The 17,204-nt window shown below is 37.3% G+C and overlaps 1 protein-coding gene across 1 annotated transcript; it reads right to left on the bottom strand.

Annotated features, from left to right (window-relative positions):
• Positions 1-6,257: 6,257 nt before the first annotated feature.
• On the bottom strand, positions 6,258-7,704 carry LOC119547390 (coiled-coil domain-containing protein 34). The gene is made up of 2 exons (XM_037854238.1): positions 7,581-7,704; positions 6,258-7,525 (listed from the first exon to the last, which is right to left on the bottom strand). The coding sequence occupies exon 2, from the start codon at positions 7,502-7,504 to the stop codon at positions 6,392-6,394; it is 1,113 nt and encodes a 370-aa protein (XP_037710166.1). The 5' UTR covers positions 7,505-7,525; positions 7,581-7,704; the 3' UTR covers positions 6,258-6,391.
• Positions 7,705-17,204: the final 9,500 nt, after the last annotated feature.

Below are 17,204 nucleotides of genomic sequence, written 5' to 3'. Positions count from 1 at the left end.
TAAACAATTTAAAAAAAATGTTTATGTAACTGAAATGTTATTACCAACATCGCTTATCCCAGATACCCTTTCTTAAAGATGTTGGAAGTAAATATCCTTATCCGTATTTCGGAGTTACCCGTTCACCGATTTAGTTTCGCATAGAGCTGAAATAGTTTTGGAAACCCACCATAAATGTTGATTAACTTGCATTTTGCTGCATCTCCACTGTTGTTTTTATTTATGTTGCTGATGCTGGCTTCCCCGTGCTGTTTATTTATTTGAACAGAAAGTTGGTATTGCATTGGCTTTGTGGTTGGATTTTAATATGGGCACTAAGTAGCTATCAGAACGTCGCCGGACCATTCAAAATGAAGTGGCAAACTTGTTTATTATTGTTATTATGACTCGTCTCCTCTTTTTATCTGAGTCAGGTTTTTCTTTTGCCCCAAAGTTTCTGTGTTGCAAGTAGTTGAGTTTTTCGAGTGTCTGCTCTTCGACAATGTTGAATGGTATTTTCTTTTAATTAAAAAGCAAATTTTGACCGTCTCTGTCATTAGGCTGATTGAAAACCGTAGATATAAGGCAGTTCGGTGGGGTCTGATGAGGGGCTTGAGGGGATTGCCGAGACGCCAAGTAAGCAATTTTCGCCAACAGTAAATAACAAATAACTGCATACCGTGTCGATTTTTAAGTGCTTCTTTTGAAATGGTCGAGGTAGCAAAAATAAAAAAAAAAAGCGGAAAAACGGAAAGCAAACTGAAACTCGAACTGTTAGTTAGAGGTGCTCTCGGTCGAGGCCCCTGGCCGTGTTCAAATAGGCACTTGAGCCACGAAACGTGGAAAATAACCAGCCGCATAATGACCACGGTTCGGTCCGGAGTCCACAGTCCGGAGTCCACAATCCGTAGTCCGGAGTCCATAGGCCACCCATGTATGCATTGGGTTAGCATCTGTTTTGCGAGTGAGCCGCTTAATGACTTTGAAACGAATGCAGCAAAGTCAAAAGCATGCACTTTGCGAGTATTACAACCAAGTTAATAATACACGGCAGCATAATAGCCAGCTGCAACGCAATATAGACGGAATATAGACGGAATATGGATTGCGGGAAAGTAGGGATGCAAATCGAATATGTTCACTATAAACATTTTGCACATACGAGTGTCTATTTCTTTTCTGTTCTGTTCTTTTCTGTCTAAGGGGGAGATGAATTCAGTTAATTGAAGCCTAATTCATTGTATCAAATTGTAGTTGGCACTTCAAAAAAACTAAACAGATAAGTGGTGATTATCCTTAAAACTCCAAATAGATACTACTTATCTCACTACTCTTGGCATTCTTATAGGTCATGTCAAATATTTACATTTCACAATCACAATTTATGTAGCCTACTTATCGGCGACTTTACATCGCGATGTTTGGTATAAAATAGTGTTATTTCCTTTATTATTACTTATCTAAAAAAGCCTATACTTGAGTATAGGTTCCATTTTAAAATATCGTTGTACTGGGTGGAACGTATCCCTAAGTTTCTTTTACTTTATTTTCTCTTTTTGTAAATTCATTTATCTACGTGTAGTCTGGTTTGGTTTGAGAACCTTGACAACTGTCTTCAGTTTGATTTGTTAACATTTTTAACTGACTTAACGTTACCCACTGCTTTCCTTTTGGTAATATATATAACAAATGTATTATTATGCCACGAAAAATGGATCTTGCATAATTGTAAACCTATAAAATATTTATAAGAAAGAAAAAAAATATATATAAAAGTACAAATAAAATCAAATCTAAAATAATGTAAATTTATTTTATATATATGGATTATTCAATACTTAAGCACATAAATTCATTTATCATTCTACATATCCTTTATAGACTCAGATAGTCTTACGTTATAATAAAACCCCAACCTCAGCTACCTCAACTTTGACTAATTCACCACACCTATTCAGTTTCCCACGAGGATATTTTCACGAGCGAAAAATCCCTTTCAACGAAATGCCTAAACTTGAGCACAAAACTGGAATCAATGCTGTTACAGACAAACTTTGACTCAGTTGTAGCAAAACGAATACTTTAAAAATTATTTATACACTAATTATATTTATTATAATTTTTACTGCAGGAAACCACTGCTTTTCAATGCACAGTGCAGGAAATCCCCAACCATACATTTTAATTTGATATGCCGAAACTAATTGTTATTTTCTTTCATGTAAATATGAGACTATCTAGTTGTTAATAAAAGTAGCAATTTGTAAAATCTTTAGCGTTAAAGTGAAAACAAAATCAAAATGGTAAACATTTTAATTGATTTAAAACCACAAATGACAAAGGTGAAATAGGCAATTTTATTTGAGTAAGAAAATAAATTGAAAATTTTGGCAAGCGGTGAGGAAAAATGGAACCTAAAACCAAGTTCAAAGTTGCAATGTCAAAAACGAAAGGACAACTGTATTGGACGAAATGGAAAAATTAATTTAAAATGAATGATTGTTGTCATTCCTAGCTCAATTCTCAAAACTGTCACTTTGGTCTATATTGTGGTCTCCGAAAATTGTGTATCTCTAGAACTTTCAAGTTAAAGCACTCGTTGGACATGATTTAAAAATCAAATCAATCAGCTTGCAACATACAGAAGTTTGTAACAGACTCATCTCCTGGCAATGTCAATATTCAATCAAATGCGTTAGAAAATGTAATTCTCTGGGTATTTCAATTGGAGTCTAGAGACATTGCTCAATGGAAATGCGTCTCTTTGAAATTTTTAGATTGACTGGTGGAAAAGATAGAATTACTAAAGGATTTTTGCTTTGGACCAGGTTTATTGTTATTAGCACAAAAGAAACTTCATTTATGTACAATAGGATGGTCCAAAAATATAATCGTGTTCTTTACCTTATATATGGTAGTTTTTTGTGTGCAACAAATTTATCTGGTAACTTAAAATGTTTCTTTATAATTATGACGTCGCGCAATGTCTCAATCTTTTTTTTTAAATGACAAATTTAATTTTGTCCACAAGCTTTTTTTTTCATTTCTGTTACTCTTAAAGAAATAGGTTAGTTTTTGTTTGTTCCAGTGATTACAATGAATAAATACAAAGTATTTAATTCAATGTTAGGTCCAGGCTGCAGAAAAATGAATTGTTTTTTACCTATTGATCTAAAAGTTTACTTTATATTTCGATTATTTTTAATACCAAATTTTTTAATATTCTCAATGAGATCCAAAAAATATTTATGAACAATAATTTTAAGCTGCATTTTTTATTTAATTACCGTACGCGCCACATTTTTATTATATAAAAGCGTTTTCCATATCTCTTGATTATATTTCAATTCCATATTTATAACATTTTCAATGGTACCTGAAAAATATTAATGAACAATAATTCCGAGCTGAATTTTTCGCACAATTTGCGATTGCACCTCTTTTTTAACCAATTAGTGAGCCTACAATTTTATTTTTCAGATTTCATAACCATTAATTAACTAACAATGCATTTTAAACAACGTGTTACCGGGGCACCGAGAACGATGAGTATTGCCGAGAAGGAGGGGGTATTGGCCAATGGGTCTGCTTGTATTTTAGATGGAAACACGAGTGACGATGAGGTTGAGGCACAGATTGCCTGGGAGGTGGAAAATTCGGGAAATTCAACCAGCTAACCAGCAGAAAGCAAGCTGGCAAATAAAAACAGCACCGAAGAGCCCGGAGTGGGTCTCGAAAGCCATGGTCAGCGGAAATGGGGAAAGATGGGGGAATGTGGAGTCGATGGAGCCGATGGAGCCTGTGGAGGCTCGAATTCAATATGGCGGCACAGAGGAAGTGTCACAGACGCAGTGGCATGTGTGTGTGGAATTGGGCGGTAGGAGTGGGAGTCGAACCAACAGCTTGTGGCGTCAATTTGCGGACATTATTGTTTCATGACCGGCAACTGCGTAACGACCGACGAGGCCTAAGCAAAGCCGCCCGAAAACTCACCGCAATCATGGGATAACAGCTTTCCGGGCATCTCTGACTATTGTTTTTCAATGCAGCTGCATTAAAAACAATCGCGCACAGCAGCGGCAGGTCAGCAGTTCAGCAGTTCAGCAGGTGCTATCTAATTTTTGATTATTCGCGTGATTTGTGGCGAAAAAATTAATTGCGGCCACCGATTTTGTTTTCTTTTCGCGTTTTATTGCTGCTTGTGTGAACCCATTTTTCATTGAATTTTCGCACGGAGGCGAAAAATTCTCTCCAAAGTTTATTTGATTGGGAAGCGACATAATTACGGCATAATAAATTCTTAGCTAGCAAAAATAATACAAAAGCATTTCCCAGTTTTAAGTTAGATAAACTCTAACATAATATTGGGAAAGAAAATGTTTTTAGAACTGCCATTTAATTTAATTAACTGGATGGAAATCTCTATATGACACGGTCTGTAATCATTTAAAACTTTACTTTAAAAATCTCGAAATAATAATAAATCCTAAGATATAAATCATAAATAATGATTATTTTTAATCCAAGATACAAATGGAGGCAATAGTTATATTCTGGATGGCAAACTAAATTTATAAACCAAAGTTCGCCTTTTTTTTTTTTAGGTTGAAGCTTAAACTCTTACAATTTAACATCTAGGGTATTCTAAATGTTAGTTACTTAATAGAACCATTTTCCACTTTGCTCAACCCAATTTAAACCTACTATGTAAATCAAAAACATAAGCACTTCAAAGCCTTATACGGAGTTACCCAAGCTGACTTAAGGAATACATTTAAGGAATAAATTATTGTATTTAAATATATTTTTGATCGAAGCTATATGATATAGTTTTCTGATATAACTTATAACAACTTACATACTATTTAAAAAAGGATGCCTTTTGTGAAATTTTCATCCCGATAATCTTAAAATTGAGAGGCATATTAGCGGACAGAGAACATGGCTATTATAAAATCGTCAAGTAATGCCAATGCAGAACATATACTCGTATACTTTATAGGGTCAGAAGGGTCTGTTGCAAACTTCTGACTGAAATCAATATACCTTCTGCAAGGGTGTAATAAGTGGAAGATATACTGAAAGCGCATTTACTGATGTTCATATGTAGTTTAAAAGTAAGCTAATAATAAAGATACGTCTGCAGTTTGGAATCAAATCAAAGGAAGGGGTTGGAAAAGTACTATATCAAAGCAAATTAAAAGTTAAAAGTGTAGGATGTATATTCCGATAGCCTGTGGCTGCAAAATGGAAATACCGATGAGAAGCCAGTATGAATTTATAGTGCTTTGATTTCTGGAGTTTGCCGGTGTGGGATGATGAGTTCATGTGATATAATACCAAGTAGACTGCTACAACTCCTTTGTGGCTTTAGCTTAGTGCATGTCATTAATGGAATACGTCTGAGCCTGCCGGACCGGCGATGCACATTCGGTTAGGTGTAAATTCGAAATGCCCTTGCTGAGCTTTGATTACGACTAATGAGAAAGCGATTGTCAGTTGGAGGGGTGTTTCCAAACTGCTTTAAGGTACGGGATACAGCGCGGTTAAGTGTAGCTTTTAAGTATGAATATTATCTACATTTTAAAATATCACTTTGCCAATTGGTGAACCGTAATAAACAACTGTAGGTCGCTTAGGATTTTATTCTTTTTCACTTGATTAAAATATTTTATACAAATATTTTCTTCCCTTATATAAATATTTTAAAAATAATTCATGCAATGTATATGTTTAATAAATTAAACTCAGTATGCAAATTTTAATTTTTACCATTTATTTTATTCAGCGCTATTTAATATTAAGTTTTATATTATTCTTTATTTTCTATCCAGAGACACTCTTTATTTTATCATACTTATTCCTTTTATGAGGACCGATTTCTCAATGTCATGTTAATTTGACATTGCGGTAAATTTCTATTTCGGGAAAATATCGTTGCTCAATATTACATATTAACATGACTGAAACAACCGATGTTTAAGTTAAATTTTTCGGTCGACCAAACAAAACTGACAATAAAAAGATCGCCTACTCTGCCCTTTTAGGTTTGTCACAGCGAATATTCCAAGTATAATCGTATTATAACAGACTCGTAAAGATTTATCGCTCCTAAAATTAACTTTACATTGAGAAAACGAATTTGACTAACCGAACAATTTAACTTCATATTATCTTTTTCTGACAGATAGAAAACAAGAATCTTAGCATATTATTGAGAAATCGAATTAGGCAAAACTAACCACCAAGTTAAATAAAACGCTTGTGATTATATGGGTATTTAATAGTGTGAAATGGGTAAATATGGATTCACTTGCTTAAAACTTTGGTTTCACTGGGCGAGCTAACTCTCACCTTTTGAGGATCCCCTCCTGGGCGAAGCACTTTTCCGACAAGCCAGTGCAATGGCTACTCAATCTATCCACTGATTGGGATTTATAAAGATGTTGGAAACGGTGCCGCGCAGCGACTGGATACCCTGGCTGGCGGGGACCGGCTTGGGTCTCTGGGCCACGTTGCTCATCCATCGATTGAAGGCCTGTTCCGCCTGTTCCCGGCGGATGATCCTCTCCTGCTCGCGCCGCAGCTCGGCATTTCGCAGCTCCTGACGTCGCTGTTCGACCAGCCTCAGCTTCTGCAGCTCCCACTCCTGCAGGTGGTGTTGTACTGAAGTGGAATGTTTTCTGGCCGGGATGGCGGTGGGGATCTGGTTGGACTTGGGCGAACTTAAGTTGGCCTTTTGCGCCTTCTGTTGGCACCACTGCTCGTACTTCTCCTTGGCCAACCGCTGACGTAGTGCGATTCGCTCCCGCTGCTCCTCCCTGGCGGCCTGCTCCGCCTGGAGCCTGTATTGACACTGGCGTCTCTTTCCGGACAGCCAATTCTCGTAGGCCTCGCCGGCGGAACGCTGCACCCGGATCGGATCGAGGCGGCGGGTATAGGTGAGCGGTGGCGATCCGCCGTACCCATTGGAACCCAGGTGAAGCGAAGGCAGGCTGAGGTCCTGTGGCGTCTCCACCGGGGGCAGCATGCTCTCGCCCCTAGACATGGCCTCCTCCCAGCTGCACATGGAGGTGGTCGAATCCTTATCGGAGGAGGCCGAGGAGGAGCAGGATGTGGAGGAGGGGGTTCTGCTACTGCCGCTGCTCTGACTACTGCTGGGACTGTCCAAATCCAGACAGAGCGTCTCCGACTCGGTCTGCAGGGCGAGATCCTCATCCTCTCGATGCCCCAAGGACACATCCGAGCAGCAGCGCAGGGTGGAGGTCTCCGTCTCGTCCAACGAGTTGACTTCACTGGACGACACGGAGCTGCCCACATAGCGGACCGTGCTGGGGCTTCCCATGGAGCGCAGCAGGCTTTCCTTGTCGTAGGTCTTGATATAGGTCCTGGAGCCCTTCGTTCTCGGGAGCAGTACACTCGCCTCGTCTTCTCTCAAGCAGCCGGCTGAATCCTGCTGATGGCCACAGAATACCTCACAGTCGATAAAGGTTCCCTGATTGTTGAGCCGTCCAAGAAACGCCATTTCGCAGAGCTTTTTTGGTTTCTAAGGGTCCTCGAATAAGCCTAGCTATTTCAGTTTATTGGTAATATGTACCCACCTTCTTGTGTATCCAATATTCAACTTCAATACGTCGTCTGGGACGATTTATGGAACACCTTGTAGTCAACTTTGCAGTCTATGGAAAGTGTTTAAGTTTGTGTGAGGGAATACCAAACAATAAACTTATTTAATACGTTGACATATGACTCAAATAACGCCATGATCAAATTAAGTTATTAAAAAAATAAAAACATTTTGGAAGAAATCACACATTCTAATATCATTTGATTATGGAACATATTAAAATACATTTTTTTTAACTTAACAAAATTATTAGCAAATTTCTTAACGTCCATTCAATATCAATGTTATCTGATTTAAAATGTTCTGAACAAAATGAAATTGTGTGAAAGCGAACACATTTTGCACATTTGTTTTAGCAGGAAGCAATATAAATATGAGGGGGCTAAGCAAACACCTAATATCTATTTACACAATTTTCAATATATCGATTTCAGCATGAACTATTAAATGGATACACCATACCCTAGATTGAATGGACATGTCCTACTAATTTTTGGCAAATCCTTTTAACTCCTACCTCAGCCCGAGAAAAGCCACAAAATGGCTGGCCCCCAAATTTCGACATTTGGATTTCATTTTCTATTTTCTATTAATATACAATTTAGCTATTTTTTCCCATTATAATTCTACGTCTGTGCCACCGCCCCCCAGTCCACTAAAACACCGATCGGGCCCCGCACAACTTGATTGCCGTTGCCGAAGCAGCTGAAGTTGCCGCGAACGGTTGTTGCTCTTACATTCTAATCGAAATTTTTATTGTTTACAGTCACGGAAGAGTGCGACGCTGGAGCGATGACGACAGCACGGCGTCGTCTGCGGTGGTGCAGCGGTTCAGCAGGTCAGGGGAAAGTGGTGCAGTGGTGCTGTGGTGCAGTCGTGGCGGCGGGGTAATGTCAGTTATTTGACAGCGCCGACAGTGGAGTACGATGGCGGGGCAGACATGCATGCGGGCCACACTGCCATACTGCCTTGCTGCAACAGCCGCAAACGTCTCGCCACATCGGCAGTTGAGTCCAGTGGCGGGGGTCTAGGGGGTTCACAGGGGCTTCGAAATCCGAAATTAATTATTTTATCACAATTGATCTTTTAAGTCTTGGCTCAAAGCTTCTAGTGCAGACTTACCCACTCTTAAAAGATATATAGATATATATATTCAAAAGTATGGTAACAAGAAGTGGTTCTAAATCAGCACTGCGCAGCTAGAACTAGTTAGGAATTATAAAGTCACAGAAGCTAACATTTTTAAGTTTACTCGGAAGCGCCTTATTCCAACGTGTTCACTAGGGATGTCGAAAATATATCAAAATATCGATGATATTAAAAAAAAATATTATCGTAGCGATATTTTTTGTAAATGATATATTGGTCCTTTCTAGTGGTTTTCGGGTTTTTTTGAACCCCTATAAAATCACGAAAAACCCGAAACCACAATTTTTTGATTCTCAAAAGGAAATTAGTATAAATCCATTTCTTGGAGATCGTTTTCCTGGCCAAATTCGTGATTATTGCATAAAAATATTTAAAGAACCTTAGCTTTCATTAAAGCATTCTTGTATTTAATAAAAAATGTGAAATTGATTTGATAACATTTTTCGATTTCTTGAATTTCTTCATATTTTGTTTGTGAAAGCAACATATTAAGGGTACTGTGCGCTGTGAATGTTAAATGAGCAGCTTGTGATGTCCTTTCCCATTAAAATTTAAATATTTTTAAAACATATAAAATATCAGCGATATATCAATATTTTAAATTGATATTTTCAATTATCAATAATATATTTTTTCAAAACCAAATATCATCGATACGATATTTTATTAAAAATCCACAACCTTATTCTGAATCAGCACTGCCCAGCTAGAACTGGTTGGGAATTATAGAGTCGCAGAAGGGAAAATTATCAACAAACGTACTTGATTTTGCTTGGATGAGTACACATGGTACACATCCCATCTGTAGCCCCTCCAAAAATATTTAAAGCCGCCGTCTCTGGTACAGCTCAATGTTTTCTATTCGCGATGTTTAAAAGCTAAGCCAAAAATGTGCCACTTAGGCGAGCGGCATAAAAATTGCCGAGCAATACCTCCACGTCCCTTATGCCCCCCCCCCCAACCGTATCCAAAAACAAAAGGCGGAAAAGTGGAAAAAGGGCAACTGTAGAACCAGAAGCACCAGACGTCGTTGGCAATGCAACCGGCATTATTTTATAATTTACAAACAAGTCGCACGGCTTTAGCGACGTCTGCAACAAGATTGGCCTTTATCGACGGTAGACACAGATGGCAGTCGCCTCTACCCCTAAGTCCTCGAAACACGAAGTTCCATTAGCTTTGAATGTATTTCACAAAACTTTCATTGATAGAAATCGAAATTATTCCCCCAAGGTAAAATTATTTGCAACGCATAATTTGGTTTGAATTCTTTTTGAATTTTAATGGAAGGAATAAACAATGTCTGTAATTATATAGTGCATAGGGGAATGGATAAAACCAAGAAACTTAAGGTGGGAGGTTCCGCAGACCCCTTTTTTTGTAATTTAAATTAAGAACATATTATTACCAAAGAAATAGTTTCAAATACAGCTTATATTAGAACACAAATGTGGGTTGATTTTAAAATGGAAAAAACTTTGAAAATATGACTATGAAAAGTCGAGTGAATCATTCATAATAAGGATTCCGAGAGTATATACGATAAAGTGTCGAAAAGAAAGTGAGATCTGTTACATACTTTTCAAGTAACATCATATCCCCTAAAGAAAATGTATCCTTATATCTTTTGTAAAGTGGTTTCCTGGTCCCAGTGCTATTTCCACCATAAGATAACGCTAATAAATCCTTAAAATGCTTTTCTTAAGCGAAAATTATGGAGCAGATCCTTCAACTTTTAACTTTTCCCGCTCATAGCTTTCACTTTCAGGCCAGTCGTGCAATTAATGGGAAAACCCCATTAATATCCCCCAACCCAACCTCGCCAGTCGAGACAAGAAGTCAGTCAGTGAGGCAGTAAAGTGAGCCCGAAAGGCGGCTAGAATATGACTTATTTAAGTCGGAGCCGCGTGTTAATAACTTTGCAGGCCTTGCCAGGCATGCAAACTTCGCTCATGTGAGTGTCCTTCATGTGATTTTGCCTCCTTGCCGGCTTTTCTGCGTGTGGCAGGCAGATTAAAGTGACAGACAGGGCTACGCAGGCAAAATAACAAAAGGTGGTTAAGTCCTTGTAAGTGTTTAAGTCGACAAGAGGGGTCGGCTGGCCAAGGACGAGGCTCGATGCGTGTTTATAGCGCTGTGAAATGAACATTTTGCAAGGTGATTTAACAGTTATTAGATTTTTCAACCCAAAGTGCCTAGGCAGGCTTATTGCGTTTCCGTTCCAACATTCTGCCTACGATTTCCTCTGGGGATTCTCGTGTTTCTTTTCCCTATATTTTTTATAATCCAGCAAAGTTTTTATTTGATTGCGACAAATATTCGCATCTCGTGTCCCAACGAGGACAGAGAAAAACAAAACGTCAAAGGCATTTGAGGAAAACAATTGCAGGGCCAAAAGTTTGTGCTCACAACTTTTAAACTATGCCTGATTAAATAAAAGCCTGAGAAGAAGTTGAGCTTAGTTGTGCATGGCAAGATATTCATATTGTATAAGCAAATATGCAAAATTGTTATCTAAGAAGGGTTTATTCCATCTCGGGAATTGTTCTCGACTTTTCATCTCTAACACTTTACGCCGAGTACTACTTGTCTAACTTTTGGGTTATAATACCCTTGCATTTTAGTTGCAAATTTGGAATGCAGTAAGGAATAATTGCTTGACATGAGTATTTGTAAATGCACCATCCAAGTTTATGTAGACAAAACTTCTTGCATAATTTTTCCTAGTGTAGAAAATATGTATAAGAAAACTGTGAACTTATATAATACGTTACGATACGACTTTTGATGTTGCTTATAAATGTCACAAACATGTTCTTAAAGTCGTTTAAAGATCTTAAAAGTGAGATAAGGTTTTGATTTATACAAATAAGATGAAGTGTTCTGGGTTTTCAAGAATACTTTTCTCTCGAAAATCAAAATCATGAGTAATATCATCTATTTTAAGAGCTCTTCTTTTCGAAAAACAAAGTTCGTCTTGATTTTGAGAACCTATTTGTCTCAAAAAAGTGAGAAGAAAAATTCTCAAATTGTTCTTGATTTTTGCGAGTAATTTTGTCTTGATTTTGAAAGCCTTTTTGTCTCTATAAGTTGAGAAGACGAATTTTCAATTTGAGAACATTCGATGTTAGCTTTTCTGTTCTTGATTTTTGCGAGTATTTTTGTCTTGATTGAGAAGACTAATTTTCAAATTGAGAACATTCGATGTTGGTTTTTCTGTTCTTGACTTTTGAGAGCCTAGTTGTCTCAAAAAATTGAGAAGACGAATTCTCAAATTGCGAACATTCGATGATGATTTTTCTGTTCTTGATTTTTGCGAGTACTTTTGTCTTGATTGAGAAGACGAATTTAGAATTGAGAACATTCTATGTTGATTGTTCTGTTCTCGATTTTTCTAAGTGTACCCCTGAATTGCATGGATAACTGTAACTCCCCCTGACAAAATTTCACACCAACAGTGGACTTATTATGCAAGTCAAAATACTTGATTGAATTAAAACGGACCACTTGGCCATACATTTAAACTTTGTTTGCCGGCTTTTAATAAATTTACCTCATTTCCAGAGTGTAGATGGGCCCTGAAGTAAGCCACACAACTTTGTAGAGCAACTTTGGCACATTTCTTAATTAGCTTTATGAGTTTGCTGCGAAGCACCTGTCGAAATTCCCATGCGTGCGGTCAGTCAGGTGCTGCCCGGCCTAGTCCGAAAAACTTTTCCCTCACTGAGAAAATATTATGCAAAAAATTATATTAAAACTTTGTGTACGCTGCTATTGTACAACTTTAAATATTGTGAGAAAGGCCAGTGTGTGTGTGTGGAAGGACTACACTTACAGTCCTTAAATATGGGGAATGGGAATGGGGGAGCTATCAATAGCAATGGCAACAATGGCCAATTTGTAGAGAGATTCTTGAGGCGCATAAATTATACCTTGGCCCCTAATTGGACCAGCCTTTGCATGGACGAAATGACGACAACGTCAAACGACCACGGCGAAGGCGACACTTGAAATCAAAATTCACGATGCGGGCGGATGGGGGGAAAATCGCTGGAAAATGTCCACAGACTGTCGACATTGGACGTAAAGCGAAAAGGCAGCAGGGCGTAACATGCGATAAAATTGAGTTGGAAACGTGTCTCAAATCTAAAATTAACAAACTGCCCGAGTCAGTCAGCGAGTCACCGAGTCATCGGGCCACCAAGTACGGCCGTGAGTTAGCCGTATCCTTCCCCCCCCTCCCCTTTTTCCCGGCTAAATGTCCTGCGACGCAGCCCAGCCTGCATGTAAATGAGTTTTTAATGATGTCCACGTTTGCCGGCTACATTCAAATCCTCTACAGCCCTCGATTTTTCCTCGCTTTTTTTTTTCCTATTTTTCCCCCTTTGCAGTGTGTCTCTTTCGAGTGTCATAGTTTGCCTAATTGCTGACATAATTTTCCCTGTTTTTTTGCTTCTGTCCTTTAATAGTTTTTTCACCGTTCTCTGGCTATCGGTTTCATGTAAATGTGGGCCTGATTAGCGCCAGTCATGAATTTCAATTTGGCTCTTAATTAATTGTTGATTTAAAATTCTTTGCGTGCAATGAGAACTAACCAACGCAGTCGTAAGCCAGCTTAAAAGTTCTGCTTAAAGTTTTTTATTGACTTAATAAGTGACTGAGTATGGCAATTACAACACTTATTTGCACATGTTCAAAGCAGTAATTACAAATTGTTTTTTGATATATAAAAGCTTTAACATTCATAAGTAAATTAGATATTTTTTTGTTGCTGCATATAATCCGACGTAAAAGTACCTAGTGGGCTAATGATTTCATAAAGTAAATGTTTTATATATAAAGGAAACAAAGATTCTTTAGGAATCGTTTAAAAATGGAATTGGCATGAGTTCAGAAAAAATAAAGTTTCACATAAATTGCGATTTAAAGAATTGTTTTATGAAAATCATTAGCTCATTAGGTACTTTTACGTCGGACTAAATGTGAAATCATTTTTTTAACATTTGTCCTCTCGCAATTTTTTAGAAGTGACCAATTTGTTGAATAAATCCATATTTGGATTAAATTTTAAATACTCCATGATTTTGTTTGTAATTTGTAACCAATAAACAATTTATTCAATTAAAATATAAAAAGTGCTGGGAAATCATAGTCACAAAGAAAACCTATATGCATATACATATGAAGTGAAAACCAACGCAGACAGTGTTTTCTTTAAATTTTTGGGAATAAACAAGAGTTGATTAAATGGAGGTGATCATTCCATCTAGAATATATATATTAAGCTACCGTTGAATAGCATGACCAATTTTGCATAAGAAAAGCCCAATCTTTCATGGCCTTTCACCAAGAAAAGGCTGGGTAAAAAAAGCGTCAGTCCATAGATTAACTCGAGTCTCAGTGGCAGAAAAAAGATATATTGCCACGTGTTTAGTGGTAAAAACAATGAAGCTCCCACCTTTCTAACCACTGCTCAAAGGTGGACTGCTCGCTGTGCCCATAAATAATGCAATCGAAAAAGAGGGGAGTCAAGTCCGTCCGGCCATTGAGTGTTTGACAAAGGCAGGTGCAAAATAAAGGAAAACTGAGGGAGGTCAGCGGATCTGTCGGTGCCGAGGTTTTATGCTCAGACAATGGACCAGATATTTATCAAACTGATGTCGTGTGATCAATAATGTGGGCGGCATAGAAGGGCAGCCTCCAAAAGAGGCGATTATGAGTGATGTTTGAGGCTGAAAGCAAGGGCTTCGAAGCTATTGAAAATAGGACATGGCAGACAGCAAATAAACAATGATAAAATAGGGATTACTTAATATATATATTTGATCAAGTATGATTAAAAATAGTCTTGAAAAAACTGAGCTTTTAGTGCAGGCATATGAATGTTTTGCCTTGAGATACAAATGTGGGTGCTCCATTTTATTCAGACTTATGGCAATAAATAGCTTAGATGCCCTTTTATAGATTTGCATGCATGTTCTGTGACACTTTAATTAAAATACATGGTATAGGTGTTTTATATGGGTAATAAGTAATCTCACAAGGTTTTAAAATAAGTGAAATGGCTTAAAGAAATTGAAAAAAATATATACAAAGTATTTTGGGACAGATACCCAAGAATTGGTTGCCATTTCTTTTTAAAAAATCAGATTGAAAGTATAAATAAATATTTTTTAATAATTTTTAAGTGCTTTGGTGTATGTTGAAAGGTCGTTTCTATAGCAATTTTATGATATGTCATGTAATATAAGGTAAAATATTGATTAAGCTTAAAACAAATAAATAACTTAATATTAAATATTCGTTTGTGTGCAAATTATACAATTTTTTTTGTTATTTTATGACAGAAAATTAAAACAAAGTTACCCATGCAACATGTGAAACGTAAAAAATTCTTAATAAGTACTTGCATTATTTGTTTTTTGTATGGTTAATAAGCAATCTATGTGATTTATCAAGTACTGGCTCTTTTATGAGCTCCTTATTGTCTTTTAAATCCGATTTCTCCGATCGCCAAAAAGGCGTCGGGCAGCCCCTGGGGTTGCTTGTGGTCCTGGAGGAGGTTGCTCAATCTGGCCATTACCTCGGTCAGGTGGCTATCAAGCTGAAATGCACACTGCAATAATATCAAAGCGAAAGTGCGTACACAATGCAAACAACCTGGAAACGACTTGACTCTAAGCTCTACCCTTGACTCCCTGGCCAAGTTGCCATGCAATTGCAACAAAAGCGTCTTTTGCAACAACACCAACAATGGGATGATGAAAACAAACAGCACTAGCAACAACAACAACAACATTAACAACAAAAGCAGCAGGACAACACAAACTAGTTAGTGCAAACAACATTGATGACGAATAACATGCTTCAATACCTTCCAAATTTAATCCTGCCAATGCTCGCTATTCGGACTTACCCCCTTCCGAAGCAACCCTGTTTCCCCATTATATCCCAGTATTTCGAACAAACATGCGAACCTGCATGAGTAGGCATCGACCTGCCCAAGTGCACACTGTCCAAAGAACCAACTCAAACGAGGCCTAAAAGCGTTGAATTTTGGGAATTGAAATATATTACGGCAAGTAAAGTCATCTGTCATATTGATGGCACAACATTTAGAAAATGGTTAGTTAATTAAAATATTATTTTGTGCATATTAGTTTAAACTTAAACTTTCAAAAATTTTGTTTTAAAATTCAACATTTTAGATACTGTTGAATAGTTAAATTTGGTCTTCAGGTTATCAGCAAACCATTTCCATAAATTTCAGCAATTCAGCAGCCAGAGTTGTCACCTTGCCTAATTAATAGGCCAACTCTGTAATGGTGTTATGGTATCACCAGTGGGCATTATTTACTTTAAAATTAAAAGGAAAGAATATATATGTATCTGTTCTTAACTTTATCAGAGTATAATGAAAAACAAAATAAAAACAAAAGAGGTCATGGCAACTCTGTAATGGTGTCATGGTATCACCAGTGATCATTGTTTACTTTAAAATCAAAAAGAAAGAGCTTTTTTATATTGTTCTTAACTTTTTCAGAATTTTAGACATAAACCTATCATAATAAATGAAATGTATTTTATAAAATAATAAATAAATTAAAATAATAATTTAATAAAAAATAAAGTAAAAACTAAAGAGGTAAGGTCACTTCGGATGATTTATACAATTCTGATGGTTCCTGGAAACGTATAAATTTTATATTCGCTAGCGCAGTATTTATTTAAAATTTTTTAATCAAGTAAAAATGCTGAAACTATCAGTATTGCCGGAAAAAATTCGTATAATGTCCTTTTTCTTTTTTGTTTTTTGTTATATTTGTTCCGACCTACAAAAGTAGTTGATAAAACATTAAGTTGAACACTTGTTATAAAATAAAAGGAAGAAACGCAAATTGAAAAAAATTAGGTACACCCGGTTAAATGAAAAATGAAATGGAATTTAACCCACGGTTAGCTGGCAAGGAATTTCGCATACTTTTGTCATTACTTTGATCACAGTGCACTTCGCAGACCAGTGTGTGCGGACTCATGCGTGTGTGAACTGGAAACCGAACCAACGTTGACCTCATCAAAAGGATTTTCAACGTCTTTTTGGTCTTTTTGTTTGCCTGGACCGGCCGGCTGGCCTTTGACTTTGCTGCAAGGGGAGCTCCGAGCAAGCCGAGCTCCCGAGCTGGGAAATTGTGCAAATGAACTTTAGGCCTTTGGCTTTGTTTGTTTGTATTTCGGTTTCCCACACCCAGCTCCCCGGGCTCTCTCTGTTTTCCACATGATGCTACCTAAAACATGCTTTATTTTATTTTGGAACAATATAATTTTGTAACTTTTGCGACGCACAGGATCAGACATACATAAAACAACAGTCAGTCGGCCAGCCATGGAAATCTAATGAAAATGGGTGGAGGTTTTACACCATTTCCTTGGCTTCATCCACTTCTTCGGC

This window comes from Drosophila subpulchrella, chromosome 2L (genome assembly GCF_014743375.2).
Source record: "Drosophila subpulchrella strain 33 F10 #4 breed RU33 chromosome 2L, RU_Dsub_v1.1 Primary Assembly, whole genome shotgun sequence".
Classification (NCBI taxonomy): Eukaryota; Metazoa; Arthropoda; class Insecta; order Diptera; family Drosophilidae; genus Drosophila; species Drosophila subpulchrella.
Note: the sequence above shows the minus strand (reverse complement) of the source record. Positions and strands in the feature narration are given on the sequence as shown.

Bases quoted from the DNA above. Each gene is read 5' to 3' on its own strand.
- LOC119547390 (XM_037854238.1), bottom strand. From the start codon at position 7,504: ATGGCGTTTCTTGGACGGCTCAACAATCAGGGAACCTTTATCGACTGT.